Source organism: Carassius carassius, chromosome 14 (genome assembly GCF_963082965.1).
Source record: "Carassius carassius chromosome 14, fCarCar2.1, whole genome shotgun sequence".
Taxonomy (NCBI): domain Eukaryota; kingdom Metazoa; phylum Chordata; class Actinopteri; order Cypriniformes; family Cyprinidae; genus Carassius; species Carassius carassius.
Genome location: NC_081768.1, coordinates 30289941 through 30305801, shown reverse-complemented (window position 1 = coordinate 30305801; position 15861 = coordinate 30289941). Strand labels below are relative to the sequence as shown.

The following is a 15861-nucleotide window of genomic DNA, read 5'->3' as shown; positions in this document are numbered from 1 at the left end:
ATTATATATATATATATATATATCTGAAGTATATTGCATAAGTATTCATACCCTTAGCTAAATATTTAGCTGAAGCACCTTAACAGCCTCAAGTCTTTATCTTTGCTCATAAGCATTATGATAATTATAATGATCTGTCATTCTTCTCACTTCTTCACCTCTCAAGCTCTGTCAGGTTGGATGAGGGCAGATGCACATTTTCAGGTTTCTCCAGAAATATTTGATTGGGTTCGATCCCAGGCTGTGTCTGGGCCACTCAAGGACATTCAGAGTTGTCTAAGCCACTCTTGCTGTGTTTAGGGTCACTGTCCTGTTGGAAGGTAAACCCAGTCTGAGCTTCTGGACTGGGTTTTAACTAAGGCGATCTTATATTTTTGTGCGCTGAGCTTTTCTTCTACTCAGACGAGTCTCTCAGTCAGAGATGATTTCCTTAAAAAAAATGAGGTTCATCAGACCAGAGAATCTTGTTTCTCAAGAGTTTGAGGGTCATTTAGGATTGTGTCTGGCCACACCGCCATAAAGCTCAGACTGGTGGAGTGTTGCAGTGAGGTTTGTCCTTCTGTAGGTTTCTCCCATCTCCACGTATGATCATAGAGCTCAACTAGAGTGACCATCAGGCTCTCGGTCACCACTCTAAACAAAGCCCTTCTCCATCAGTCGCTCAGTTTGTCCAGGAGGCCAGCTCTAGCAAGAGTCTGGGTTGTTTCAAGGTAACAGAGACTACATGCTTCTGTGACCCTTCAATGAAGCAGAATGCTTTTCTGAAGTCTTCCCCAGATGTGTGGCTTGACACAAACCTGTTTCTGACCTCTACAGACATCTTTTGACCACAGGGCTTGGTTTTTGCTGTTAGAACTATTATTAAGATGTTTGCCTTTCCACATCATACCCATTCAATTGAATTTGCCACACGTTAACTTCACTCGAAGTCTAATAACATCTAAATGCAATATGAAAGTTATTCCAAAATGTTGAGATTCAGTTCAAATGAAAGCAAGGGTTTCTACACAAAAATATTAGTAAAACAAATGTTCCTCCCTCAAACAACAAGATTATGTCCTAAAATGTCATCACACCCATCAGATTCTCAGATTGTATTTATTTAAATAAAATATACAAAAATTCAAAAGACACAAATATTTCTCATCAAAACCCAAAGATATGAAAAGCTGTCTGGGACTGCGGTCATGTCTTTCTGAAGAAGGAGTCCAGCGTGCCGCGGTTTCCCTGCACTCGCGCTCTCTTGGCCTGCGGGCCGCTCCGAATCTTCGCCTGGCTCTTCCCGCGGGACGACTGCACCGGCCCGTCGCTGGTAGCCGAGGAGAACGACCTCTGCAAGTCCAGAGCCAGATGATAGTCCATGTGCTCAGGCATTTCCCAGACCAGCACCTTCAGTCCACAGCGCTCGCACACGTGAAGATCCTCAGGGGGCGACTCGACTCCAGCCGCGGCGCTCCGGTCCTCAGGCAGAGTGGACAGCTGGAGCGTCTTTTCCAGACCCTTTCTGTGGAAGAAGGAGGAGATGCCAGGGGCTTTATGAGAACTGAGACTGGGTGACACATGTACATCTTTATGAGCTTCCTCCCCATGCTGTTTCTTCTTTTCAGCAGCCTTCTCAAACAGAGACTGGATGGCCCCTGGCCGCTTGGGACTCGGCTCTGTTTTGGGGGTTTGTGTAGAGGCTACACGCGATTGTGTTGAAGGTGCGTCACTGGACAGGAAGCCTGCTATTCCTCCGGACGAGGATGAGGGAACATCGCTGAACTTACTGGCTGACAGATGAAGACAAGTCAAAGCAGGAGACCTAAGAGAGAAACATAATCAGCCTTACAGAAATAGCTCACTCAACTTGGACTGGCTGAAAAAACGATATCAAATTGAATTGCGATAAAATCCATGTCAATGATAGACTAACTCTTGAATGTTCTGAAACTCATTTAACTAGACAATTTTTTGTGACATATTCAATCTTGAGATGGAAAACTGAGTTTAGGGGAAAATAAACCTAATTTTATTACACCCACAGATTCTACATCGCTGCCTGTTTAGCCCCACCCACAGATTCATGCATGTAGTTTTTACGAGGGGCGCAAACGCACAGGTTTACGCAGAAACCAAACAATAAAGATTCAAGACTCCAAAGACAAGACGTTTGCATTGCAGTGCTTGCATTGCCTTCGTTATGATCCCAACATTAGGAAAGAGTGGATTAACTTTATTTTCAGAAATTTATAGTTCCATACTGCGCAAGTAAGAACTCTGTCCTTTGTTTACTTCATTTTACCATGGATTTGTTTTCAAACTAGGTACAATTTGATGCAGGATTTTCAGAAACACAAACCGTTTTTGATGTAAAAATCTTGATAACATTACAAGTGGACCTCAGAGAACAGTAGAAAATAAAAACACAGGTGCAGTTCATGATCCCTTTAAAGATAATTTTTTTTAATGTAAAATGTAAAAAAAGTAAATGGCAAAATAAAGTTAATGGGGTCATAGGATGTTCCTAAAAAGGACATTATTTTGTGTATTTGGTGTAATGCAATGTGTTTATGTGGTTAAAGGTTCAAAAACAATTTTCCACATACTGTACATTATTGCTGCTCCTCTAGCAGTAGCCTGATGTATCCGAATTCCTTAGCATATCCAAAACCTCAGAACAACTTGATGATGTAACAGAAACTATGGACTCTCTCTTTTCTAGCATTTTAAATACAGTTACTCCTTTACACTTAAGGAAGGTTAAGGAAAACAGTTTGACACCATGGTATAATGAGCATACTCGCACCCTAAAGAGAGCAGCCCGAAAAATGGAGCGCAGCTGGAGGAAAACAAAACTAGAGGTATTTCGTATTGCTTGGCGGGAAAGTAACCTATCCTACAGAAAAGCATTAAAAACTGCTAGATCCGATTACTTTTCTTCTCTTTTAGAAGAAAACAAACATAACCCCGGGTATTTATTCAATACAGTGGCTAAATTAACCAAAAATAAAGCCTCAACATGCGTTGACATTTCCCAACATCACAGCAGTAATGAGTTTATGAACTACTTTACTTCTAAAATCGATACTATTAGAGATAAAATTGTAACCATTCAGCCGTCAGCTACAGTATCGCATCAGACAGTGCACTATAGACCCCCTGAGGAACAGTTCCACTCATTCTCTACTATAGGAGAGGAAAAATTGTATAAACTTGTTAAATCATCTAAACTAACAACATGTATGTTAGACCCTATACCATCTAAGCTCCTAAAAGAGGTGCTTCCAGAAGTCATAGATCCTCCTCTGACTATTATTAATTCCTCATTGTCATTAGGATATGTCCCCAAAACCTTCAAACTGGCTGTTATTAAGCCTCTCATCAAAAAACCACAACTTGACCCCAAAGAACTAGTTAATTATAGACCAATCTCGAATCTCCCTTTTCTGTCCAAGATACTAGAAAAGGTTGTATCCTCACAATTATATTCCTTCTTAGAGAAAAATGGTATATGTGAGGATTTCCAGTCAGGATTTAGACCGTATCATAGTACTGAGACTGCTCTCCTTAGAGCTACAAATGATCTGCTCTTATCATCTGATCGTGGGTGTATCTCTCTATTAGTTTTATTGTATCTTAGTGCTGCGTTTGACATAATTGACCACAACATTCTTTTGCATAGACTTTAACACTTTGTTGGCATTAACGGAAGTGCATAAGCATGGTTTAAATCATACTTATATGACCACCATCAATTCATAGCAGTGAATGAAGAGGTATCATATCGATCACAAGTGCAGTATGGAGTACCTCAAGGCTCAGTAGTAGGGCCGCTACTCTTCACGCTTTATATGTTACCCTTGGGAGATATCATCAGGGAACATGGTGTTAGCTTTCACTGTTATGCTGATGATACTCAACTCTATATTTCTTCGCGGTCTGGTGAAACACACCAATTTGAAAAACGAATGGAATGCATAGTCGATATAAAAAACTGGATGACGAGTAATTTCTTACTGCTAAATTCTGAAAAAACAGAGGTGTTAATTATAGGAACTAAAAACTCTGCATGTAATAACCTAGAACACGGTCTAAGACTTGATGGCTGCTCTGTCAATTCTTCGTCATCAGTTAGGAATCTAGGTGTGCTATTTGATCGCAATCTTTCCTTAGAAAGCCAAGTTTCTAGCATTTGTAAAACTGCATTTTTCCATCTCAAAATATCTAAAATATCTAAATACGGCCTATAATCTCAATGTCAAATGCAGAAATGTTAATCCATGCATTTATGACCTCAAGGTTAGATTATTGTAATGCTTTATTGGGTGGTTGTTCTGCACTGTTCGTAAACAAACTACAGCTAGTTCAAAATGCAGCAGCAAGAGTTCTTACTAGAATCAGGAAGTATGACCATATTAGCCCGGTCCTGTCAACACTGCACTGGCTCCCTATCAAGCATCGTAAAGATTTTAAAATATTGCTTATTACTTATAAAGCCCTGAATGGTTTAGCACCTCAGTATTTGAGTGAGCTTCTTTTACATTATAATCCTCTACGTCCGCTACGTTCTCAAAACTCAATTTGATAATACCTAGAATATCAAAATCAACTGCGGGCGGCAGATCATTTTCCTATTTGGCGCCTAAACTCTGGAATAACCTACCTAACATTATTCGGGAGGCAGACACACTCTTGCAGTTTAAATCTAGATTAAAAGACCCATCTCTTTAACCTGGCATACACATAACATACTAATATGCTTTTATTATCCAAATCCGTTCAAGGATTTTTAGGCTGCATTAATTAGGTAAACCGGAACCGGGAACACTTCCAATAACACCCTATGTACTTGCTACATCATTAGAAGAATGGCATCTACACTAATATTAGTCTGTTTCTCTCTTATTCTGAGGTCACCGTAGCCACCAGATCCAGTCTGTGTACAGATCAGAGGGTCACTGCAGTCACCCGGATCCAGTACGTATCCAGACCGGATAGTGGATCAGCACCTAGAAAGGACCTCTACATCCCTGAAAGACAGTGGAGACCAGGACAACTAAAAGCCCCAGATACAGATCCCCTGTAAAGACCTTGTCTCAGAGGAGCACCAGGACAAGACCACAGGAAACCGATGATTCTTCTGCACAATCTGACTTTGCTGCAGCTTGGAATTGAACTACTGGTTTCGTCTGGTCAGAGGAGAACTGGCCCCCCAACTGAGCCTGGTTTCTCCCAAGGTTTTTTTCTCCATTCTGTCACCGATGGAGTTTCGGTTCCTTGCCGCTGTCGCCTCTGGCTTGCTTAGTTGGGGTCACTTCATCTACAGCGATATTGTTGACTTGATTGCAAATAAATGCACAGACACTATTTAAACTAAACAGAGATGACATCACTGAATTCAATTATGAACTGCCTTTAACTATCATTTTGCATTATTGACACACTGTTTTCCTAATGAATATTGTTCAGTTGCTTTGACACAATGTATTTTGTTTAAAGCGCTATATAAATAAAGGTGACTTGACTTGACTCTATGCCCTGCCTGATGTGCTCTGATTGGCCAGCTATCAAGTGCCTTGTGATTGTCTGAATGTCTCAAGCATGTCACGGGAATGTTACGCACCTCACCAAACTGTGATGCCATGTTTCCCATTACAAAAGAGGCATTTGTTGCATCCAGTGGGGACATAATTACTGATTATAATAAATTATACAGTTTTTTTTTTCTGCGTTGCATTGCGTATCGCACCGCGTAAACATAAAACTATGTCTGCATTTGTGATCGGAGAAACAACAAGTGTTACTCATACTTGATCGTCAAAATTCATGTTTGAATCAGTGGCAAATTCTTTAAATATAAATCTAAGCGCCAGACTGTCCTTGCAAAGTTGGAACTGCCTCACTTTATAGAAACAGCGTTTGAGTGTAGACGGCATTGTAGCTACTCTCCCAGGAAACAGTGCTCCATAAAATGCATTGTACACATCTGAATATTTGGGTTGAACTGTTTTGGAACATTGTTGTTAATACAACTTAACCAGTTGTCATGTCATGTCCGCTTTTGGAAGACCAAACAAAGTAGTTTCACTTTCACAAGGCCACAACATGGCAGTGACAGCAACAATACTACAGCAGAATAAAAGTTACACCTTCTTTCTTTGCGTGAACATTTGGGTGATGTTATGCAAATCTTCCCACATCATGACGCAGAGATGTGGGGGTGTGTTTAAACATTAGGGCTGTGTATTGCCAATAATCTGGAGATACAATATGTATCACGATACCAGGGTTGCAATACGATATATTGTGCTACATTACAGTTTAAGTTTACAATTGTGACATAATATGTCATAACATTTTGATATAAATATAATAAAATAATTACATCTGCTTAATATCAATGAAAAATTAATTGCTAGGATCCCTAAAGAAAACAAAATTTGTAAAACAAACAAAAAAACACAGATGTTCAACCTTTCCACTTGGATTTCACAGGTTTTTAAATTTTTTTTGTTTTCCCGTGTGGAATCACCTAAATCGCGACTTGAACACCGCACCAACTGCACAAAACGCCCCCAAAGTGAGAGAAAGCTGCAGCTGCGCGTCGACCCTCCCATCTATGGCTGTGCCCCGCGCGGGTCTCTTCACACGTGTCCCAGCTAACAACAGAACGAGGCAGCGCCAGCGCTACAATCCCACGGTGGAGTTTACCACAACAGCCCAAATGACCGCACACTTCAGCTTTGTACACAGAAACATGAACTGGGACAAATCTTTCACCCTCCATTACTAGCAGCAAACTACATTAACGCTAACATCAGTGGCGTGCTCTAATGCTAGGACTTCCTGTCACTCAGGATTTGTTCAGAGACTGCCATCTAGTGGTCGGGAAATAAACAAAACGAAACAACGGCCATGAATCTTTTTTTTTTTTATATCGATATTAAGTTTTTGAGAATCGATACAGTATCGGCAAACAAAATATTGCAATACATGTATCAATATTTTCTTACACAAGGCATTTTAGGAGGGCAAATATCTCTTTAGGTTACTTTATGAATCTCATCTATTCACGAACAGCTTGTAACGCACCAAAGAGAAAGGAAAACTAGAAATTTAATCATATGACCCCTTTAATATTTGGATCTAGATCACTGTCTAGTTCATTATGATCACTCACCACGCCTCCTGGTGGCTTCCTGCGGTGTTGAGGCTCTTGATGATGGCCAGACTGTCTGAGGTCATCTTCACAGCATCATAGCGAACAAGAGCACAGCAGCGAGAGAAACTCTGACCTCCAGCCTGCCTGATGCCCACCGTCAGCTGTTTGGCCAGCCGCCCGTTCTGAGGACAAAACAACACAAATCACATATGACGAGAAGAAACATACTAGTGATGTCCAGTTCACCAAACCGGAGTGAAACGTCTGAAACCGCTCGGGCTGGAGCAGAACAGATCTCCAGGTTCTTCATCAAAACGCACTTTCAGACACCTGACAGTCACTGCCACTCGAAATGAGCCAAAAATAATCATGTTCATTCAGCGCTCCAGTTCCTCCGACAGTCACAGTCAGACTACGACAGATATACGAACTGAACACAAATGAACGCGGCCAGTTTATTCTCTTTAGACAAGAAAAACCTCCACGTTTCACAACATTATTGCTGTAATACAGTGGGTAAAATGAGTACAGAACACGCCACCATTTTTCCAAGTAAATATATTTCTAAAGATGCGGTTGACATGACATTTTCACCAGATGCCGATAACAACACAAGTAATCCATACATTAAAAAAAAAAAGAAAACAAATTAAGTTCAGAAATTAAGTTGTGTAATATAGTTACAATTACATTATGTGATTATATAAACAAACGGGAGATTCGGTTATTTGAACCAGTTCACTGAAACAAAGTGTCTATAAGAAACATTTCGAAACGCAAATGATGGTTCCTGTAAAAATCTGAGTAAGCAAATCTCATTTCACTGTATTTTAAATCTCTGAATGTAGCTCAGTCACTCAGAATGATTTATTTGTTACTTCACTGATAACGGACTCACCATCTCTCTGTCTTTGTCGAGTCGCTCCTGTAACTCGAGAGCCAGCTGATGAAGCCAGTGCTGCACCTGAACGAGAGAGCGGTTACACCAGAGTCACGCCAGGCTCAAATCTGACGTGTACTAGGGCTGAAAAACGGCTGAACAAATGCATTCAAATGTTTCTTAAATGTGATAAATATTCGCATTTTAAAAGCAACATTTCAGTTGGGGGAAAAACTTTTGGCTTCTCTCCTGAGGCCACATCGAACAAAATATTGTTACCACATGTTTCTTCAAAACAATACAATAGCAGGACTATCTTTGAAAAAAAGTGCATAAGGTTTAAAAAAAAAAAAAAAAAGTAATACATAAATATTAAATTGCTTAATCAAAAAAAACAGCATCATGTATGCATAGTTTAATACAAAGAACCGAAAACCAATCACAAAGACTACTTTTTTCATTGAAAAACTGCCATAAAAGTCTTGACAAATGTTTTTTACAAGTTGAACCTTCATTAATTTTTACATGGCTTCCTAAACATGAGTCTCTCTTGTGTGAGACGCAAGTGCAACAGTGATATATGTCCCTCTAGAAAATGTGATAAATATGTGTTCTGTGTGAACGGCTTGGTTTCAGTTTTGAAGTAAACATCATCTTCTCTGCATTGAAGTTCTTTTTTTCTGCAGTATTTTGAGTGAAAAACGTAGCAGTGCCACATCCAGTGGCTTCAACTTGATAGCCGACAAAAAACATTTAAATTAGTGGTCGACCGATATTGGTTTTTTGACAGCTGATTCCAATGTCGATACCGATATCTTGGAAAGCAGGGGGCTGATAGCAGATATAATGTTTTTTTTTTTGTTTTATCACTAATACTTAAGAAATTTTAAATAATTTGACGATTAAAAAAATTTAACATGTCAAATAAACACACTTTAGATGACAAAGTATTCCGAATCATATTTTCAAACAAAGCAAGGATAATACTAATTTTACACACAGCGAAAATGACATTAATATGACAGTATAATAGATAAAGGACAGCATAATTTAAAATTACGAGTTTAAAGAACTCAATTCACACGAACCGACCATCACACAGACAACATGTGATCATGCTGGATACACACTTCACAAGATCTCACCGCTGATAAGACTAAGTTTGCCAGGTATGTAAAATTAAATGTTCAATAGTCATTCAAATATATTTTTTAATTATATAAATGCATATTTGCTTAATGCTGACGGCAAACGTGAAAGTATTATAATGTTTGCCTTTCTATTACTAATAATATTATCATTATATATATATATATATATATATAATTATAATACTTTCTGTACACATTAATTCCTTTGTTTAACGGTTCAGACTTCTATCAGTGTTAAACAGAACGGTTAAAGACGATGATGTGTGTGTTCAGGTGCCGCTCTCAGCGCCGTCAAAATATAAGTCCCACCTCAAACAAATCGGTCAAACAGAAAAACTTAACGGGCGATGCCGATATTTGAAAAATGCCAAATATCGGCCGATATATTAGCTTTGGTGATATATCAGTCGACCACTATTAAAATGCAACGACAACTATGTGATCGCATTTCACTGAACAAGCTGCCTGACGCACGCTTACATTTTAAAGTGTTATGTATTTAGTGTTGATAACTGGGTTATCATGCAGTTGTTTTCTTGCTGTAGATGGCGCTGTATAGCCATGTGTCATTGAACAGTAAAAGAAGTCAGTTCTAAGCGTACTCGGTTTCAGTGTGTTATTTTTATTGAGAGCTCTCCAGGATATAATGATATTCAGAAAAATATAACAGAAAGCAACATTTTCGCATTCAAATGTGGATTTTTTATCTTAAATTCTGTGAATATTGGAAAAAAAATTTTTTTTTATTTGACAGCCCTACCACGTACCTGCTGCTGTGTAGCCAAACAGGTTTTTCCCGGGAAGTTCTTGCTGCAGCCGATGGATTTGGGAAGCTGTCGAGGCTTCACGGGCTCAAACTCGATCCCTCGGCACAAGTCATACAGCCACGACCTGAGGAACAGAAGAAATGAGCAGCTCCACCTAACAGAACTTCCCAAGACTTTTTAGGATTGTACTGATTTTGTACTGAGTTTTTCAGGTCTGAATCTTTCTCAGGCAGGTTATTCTGCTTCTCACCCGGTCTTCTCTCCGAAGTGCTGCTCCAGCTGGGTCTTGCTGAACTGAGTGAGATCTCCCATGTTTTGCACTCGCAGAGTCTCCATGATGGACGTCCCCAGCTTCCCGCCCAGATTACGACTGAAGAGCATCCACACATGCATTTACAGCCCATTCTCACTGTTAAGGGACACTATGAGAATCAAGTGTAATATAGTACAAGTGATCTACTTACATTTTACTGATGGCAAGAGTGCTAAAGAGTTCTGGAACGGATCCCAGTGGCAAAACTGTTTGGCGATTAGGCTTGTTTAAGCCACATGCTAGTTTGGCTAACACCTATGGAAAAAAACACAATTTTGATTGACCTTACTTGTGTTGAAGATGCCCTGCTCAGATTAATGTGAAGATCTGATTCATGTAAATTCCAGTGATAGTTCACTAAAAAAGAACAGACACCATGATTTGGAGAAATTCTTCACTGATGCATTCTGGGACACATTAGTGTTTCCCTGTGGTCATACGTGTTTATCACACTAGCACTAAACCATTTCGACTATTATTTGTAAACAATGTGTCACATTTATCTCTGAAAAGACATTCTATGAAGAAAAGAACATTCTATAATACTGAAGACATTCTAGAAAAATTAGCATGTTGGTAAATATGTATTACATTACATATTCCTCAAATTTTTTACCAGTTGAATGTATCTTTAAATAAATCTCTCATGAAGAGAAGTTATAACAGTCACTGTTTGCATGTTTATATTTCAATAAGTAGTTAGACATAATTATATAATTACATAAATTATGCACAATTTAAATGTTTGTTATACAACTGTTTTTGAGTGTTGATTATTATATCTAATACCAATTGGATTCGAACATTTGCCCGTGATGTTCATTTTAACCTTTAATATATTGTATTAATGTACTAAATGAACTAGTGTATTTTGGACGGAAGAGATTTTTTGATATATATCCATGAACCGATATAGCATCTGAGATTTGAATCCAGTCAAAGGTTTGAAGTCTGTGTCCTAGCTACTGAACAGATCTTCATCTGAATGAAGCGTGAACACCAGGAGTAACCCGTGTCAATATGAGACGAAGCAGACCTTGTTGTGTGAGACGCCGGCGGAGCAACGGAATCCGGTGTGTTCCTCCACAGCGGCCCTCATCTCCTCCACGATCAGAGCGCCGACGGTCAGATGCAGCTCCGCACTCGAGGGCAGATCGCTGGAGGACAGATGCTCCAGCCACTGCTGCAGACCTCGGAGCCGCGTCTCCTCTGCACACACCAACACACCGCTCTAGTGCTGCACCCACATCAGCTTCTACACAGCCGATATCTTACAGAGCAGGGGGGCCGTAAATACCAGGTCTATTTATTCTAATTAACATTTAAGAAACTTGAAATAATAAAAAAAACGATAAATGTGTAAAGTAAACATACTCTGGATTAGTGTTGTCACGATACCAAAATTATTGTTTCGATACCGATACCAAGTCAAGAATTGCGATCTCGATACTTTTTCTGAAAAGGGAAAATATGTGAGCTGCCTCTTATAAGTCTCTTACAAATCTGGAACGCGGTCATTCTTTGAAGTATCGATACTAATAAATGTAGGAATCGTGACTTTTTTTTATTTCCGAGAATCGCGATACTTTTGAAGTATCGGTGCACCGTGCAACCATACTCAGCTACTTGATTCTGTAATCCTATTACAGTATTTTTTGCAAATAAAGAAATATTTAAAATAAAATTTCAAGCAGTGTTTAAAGTGCCCTCGCACCAAGGCTCACCGCTTTTGGGAAACAGGTGAGCAATGTGCATTTAAAGCTGCAGTAGGTAACTTTCGTAAAAATTTATTTCTTACATATTTGTTAAAACTGTCAGTATGTCCTGACAGTAAAATATGAGACAGATAATCTGTGAAAAAAAAAAAAAAAAAAAAAAAAATCAAGCTCCTCTGGCTCCTCCCAGTCTTCAAAATTTACAAAATGTATATATAATAAGCGAGTACACCATGCATCCATTTTCCAAACCGTGTTTTTAGCCTGTCCTGAATCACTAGGGTACACCTATAACACGTGTTTATATTCTGACGATTTTAGATTGCTTAGAACCGTAACGCAGCGGAGTAACCCAGTACCTTTGTGATTCTTCATAGACATAAACAGAGAGAAGTAGCTCCGGCTACAATGTTCTTCCGCAAGACGCAAGCAGTTCTGTTTATTAACCGCTAGAGCGTCAAAAGTTACCGACTGCAGCTTTAAAGTGGTAAATACAGGGGGAATATGTCAAAGTCATAACTATAACTGAATATTGGCATGTTGATGGACTTTGATCAAACATATGAAGGTTAGTGCAGACTGAACATGGTATTTTTGAGTTAGTATAAAACATGACGTATCCTGTTGCCAGCAGGTGGCGCTATAATTATAACTGAATATTGGCATGTTCATGCGTGCAGGACAGGACTCTTACCAAACATGTGAAATTTGGGGCAGATCGGACATTGTATGGCTGAGTTACAACAGCTTTCTGTTTTATGGCAAAACACCGAAGTTTGTCAAGCTGCCTAAACATGGTGTTGATCAGTTTATATATATGGGGGGGGTTCGTTTAAATACAATGCTTGAAAATGGCACAAAACGTAAAAAACTCAAAATACTCAAACAGATTTCACACATGTATGTGAAACACAGCTCGAGGGGCACTTTGTTGAAATTTTAAAGGTGGCGCTATAGAGTCATTTGGCCTCGCCCACTATTGAAACCCACATCATGTGTCAGTTTTCGATACTTCTGGTGTGTGTGCAAAGATTCGTGATTTTGAGCACGTTTAGGCCCTCAATAATGTGAATCTTTTTTTTTTTCAGAAGAAAAATTCCAATAGTTGGTTAATAATGGTTGATCAGAGCCCTACATATATATAAATAATAAAAAATAAATACATTGTAACCAACAGGGGAATATTTTTTAATTATTTTTTTTAAAGGCAGCGGCTGTTTGCACTGAAAGTGTAAATGGCTACAGATTCTATTTACACTGTTAAAATTGTACTTATTGCAAATAGTGGCACTTATCTGCACCTCAGTATTTTTAGTGCATTGTAAAACAGTATACAATATTAACATATGGAGTGTAAATTGTAATTTTAATTCAAATTATTAAATGAATCCCACCTTTTTGGGAAAATAAAGACCTACCTAAACCTATGCTAACCCTACCCGATGCTTTACTTTCAGCTTTTTGATTATATTCTTCATTTTCATTTAAAATAAATGCTTTTCTGATGTGATTTTAAATTTGAAAAGGAAGAAAAAAGTTCACCAAAAGGTGGTTTTCGACCCCAAGTCGATCGCGTCATAACTTTTGCAGTGTTGAGAATCTGAATCACATGTTTGTGGGCAGAGTTAGTGTAAATAGCTTCAGTCATCAAAGCGGTCTATGTGCACTTAGTGTAAATAGACACCCCATTTTGTAAATGTCAAGGTAACACTCGCTTTGCATACAGCACACAGTGGAAATGACATGGACATGATAGTGGGCAAATGGATAAAGCACTGCATAGTTTGAAATGATGAGTTTAAAGTTTGTCGACCACTACACGGCTCTAATGCCTGCTGCCTTTTCCAATGAAAGTAACAAGTGACCTGATGTCATTTAAGCACACCTTTATCTGTCCCCGCAGGCTCGCTCCATCCGCTGCTGCTGGTTTGTGGGAAGCCCTGGACGTAGGTGCTCCTCAGCTGCTGCAGCGTGATGTCCTGGACGCTCATGTGCTTCAGTCTGTCCTGCACGCTGGCCGTGAGGTCCATGTATGCCTCATCGATGCTGGCCCTCTCTACGACAGCGAAGCGGGACATCACCTCGATCACCTCCACACTGGCCTCTCTGTAACTGAAGCACAGCCAAAACATACTCAACCACAACACATGATGTTATGTTTCATCATGAGGTTAGGAGAAATGTAGCATTGCATCAGTGTCTCATCAACGGATGCTCTGCAGTGAATGGGTGCCGTCAGAATAAAAATATCACAATAATCCACAGCACTCCAGTCCATCAGTTCACATCTAAACTGAAACAAATCCATCTCACTTCTGTTTAAAATCAGAAGCCATAACACTCTCAAACAAAAATCCAAACACATGTTTGTTTAGAGCCATTTTGGGCCGTTTATTATTTTGTATGCAGAGCTCTCTCCTGATTCAGACAAGACAATTATTGAACTGAAGAAAGCGTTATTATGGACACATACTTTAGTTGAAGATAAAAATGTCTTGATGGATTGGTTTCATCTTTTGTCTTCTCCAGATGTTTACTGATGGACTGGAGTGCTGTGGATTTAATGTGATGCTCCCATTTAATCTGACGGCACCCATTCACTGCAGAGACAGTGACCGAGTGACACATTTCTCCAAATCTGATGAAGAAACAAACTAAATCTATATCTCAGATGACCTGAGGGTGAACATCATCAAATGTTGATTTTTGAGTGAACTCTTCCATTAAAGAGAGATGATCTGAACCTTGTCTATGAAAGACAAAGATGTCTGCTGTAAGTGATGAATGCATGAACTCAACATGAATATAAACCTAACTTCACATGCATCTTAACAAGAAAGGTGCACTCACGGGGTGAGATCAGCCTTCCCATGAGCCTCTCTGACTCGGGCCACCTGTAGGTCAGGACACAGCTTCCTGGCATCATCTGCCCACATGTTCCTGGTGACCCCGTGACCTCTGGCCTCGTAACTCACGGCGATGATGCTGACAACACAACACAACACAACACACACATCTCTGTGGTTTAACAAGAGACTTCATGACACACACCCCGCTCGGTTTAATAAAGGAAACCGGATCATGACTGTTTTCTTGACATTTAAGCACAAAACTACCATTCCATTGGTTGTATTTAAAGGGCAATCACTGGAAACATATATATTTGTGTAAGTATGTTTAGATGAGAGAGCAGAAGTGCGGTCTCACCCTCCGCCTCTCCAGGTCTTGTACTGCGCCACGACGCAGGGTTTGTTCTTGAGCTCGGGGTTGATTCTCTGCTCCACCTGCACATAGAAGCAGTCCATGTCCACCAGCGCCACCACTCTCTCCTTCCCCAGATCCATCAAACACACACAGTCTTCAACAAAAAACTCAATAACTCAACATAACCGCGGGCTCCACGCGCTCTTCTTCTGCTCGTCGAGTACCGCGCGCTGCTGACTCTGAGTCTGTGCACTGCCCTCTAGTGGACTTCAGCACAATACTTCCTACTTTATGTTTAATTTTGTTACTAGTTTATTTATTACTGTATCTGTATGTTTTATAATATTATTTTATATTTTTGTATTGTACATGTGCAAACAAACAGGTGTGACGTATATTCTTTTCGGCTCATTAAAAATTAATCTTGCTGCCGCGTTCTGGATTAATTGTAAAGGTTTGATAGAATTGGCTGGAAGACCTGCCAAGAGAGCATTGCAATAGTCCAGCCTGGACAGAACAAGAGCTGTAAGTCGCTTTGGATAAAAGCGTCTGCTAGAATGAATAAATGTACTTGTTACATTAAACACAGTGTTACTTAAAAAGTGTATGTAGGTTTTGTCAAAAGAAAGGCAGACTGCCACATGCAGTGCCTCATTTGGATGTGTTTGAAGTCTTGAAGCTTGACTT

At 39.6% G+C, this 15861-nt stretch overlaps 1 protein-coding gene across 1 annotated transcript; it reads right to left on the bottom strand.

Annotated features, from left to right (window-relative positions):
* Positions 1 to 1079: 1079 nt before the first annotated feature.
* On the bottom strand, positions 1080 to 15432 carry polh (polymerase (DNA directed), eta). The gene is made up of 10 exons (XM_059566835.1): positions 15178 to 15432; positions 14821 to 14955; positions 13856 to 14082; positions 11292 to 11464; positions 10407 to 10510; positions 10193 to 10312; positions 9943 to 10066; positions 8043 to 8108; positions 7163 to 7326; positions 1080 to 1804 (listed from the first exon to the last, which is right to left on the bottom strand). The coding sequence occupies exons 1-10, from the start codon at positions 15312 to 15314 to the stop codon at positions 1186 to 1188; spliced, it is 1869 nt and encodes a 622-aa protein (XP_059422818.1). The 5' UTR covers positions 15315 to 15432; the 3' UTR covers positions 1080 to 1185.
* Positions 15433 to 15861: the final 429 nt, after the last annotated feature.

Bases quoted from the DNA above. Each gene is read 5' to 3' on its own strand.
- polh (XM_059566835.1), bottom strand. From the start codon at position 15,314: ATGGATCTGGGGAAGGAGAGAGTGGTGGCGCTGGTGGACATGGACTGC. The intron at 10,511-11,291 runs GTCTGCTTCGTC...TTTTTTCCATAG, and splicing joins CCGGCGTCTCACACAACAAG to GTGTTAGCCAAACTAGCATG. The intron at 7,327-8,042 runs GTGAGTCCGTTA...TTTTGTCCTCAG, and splicing joins TCGACAAAGACAGAGAGATG to AACGGGCGGCTGGCCAAACA.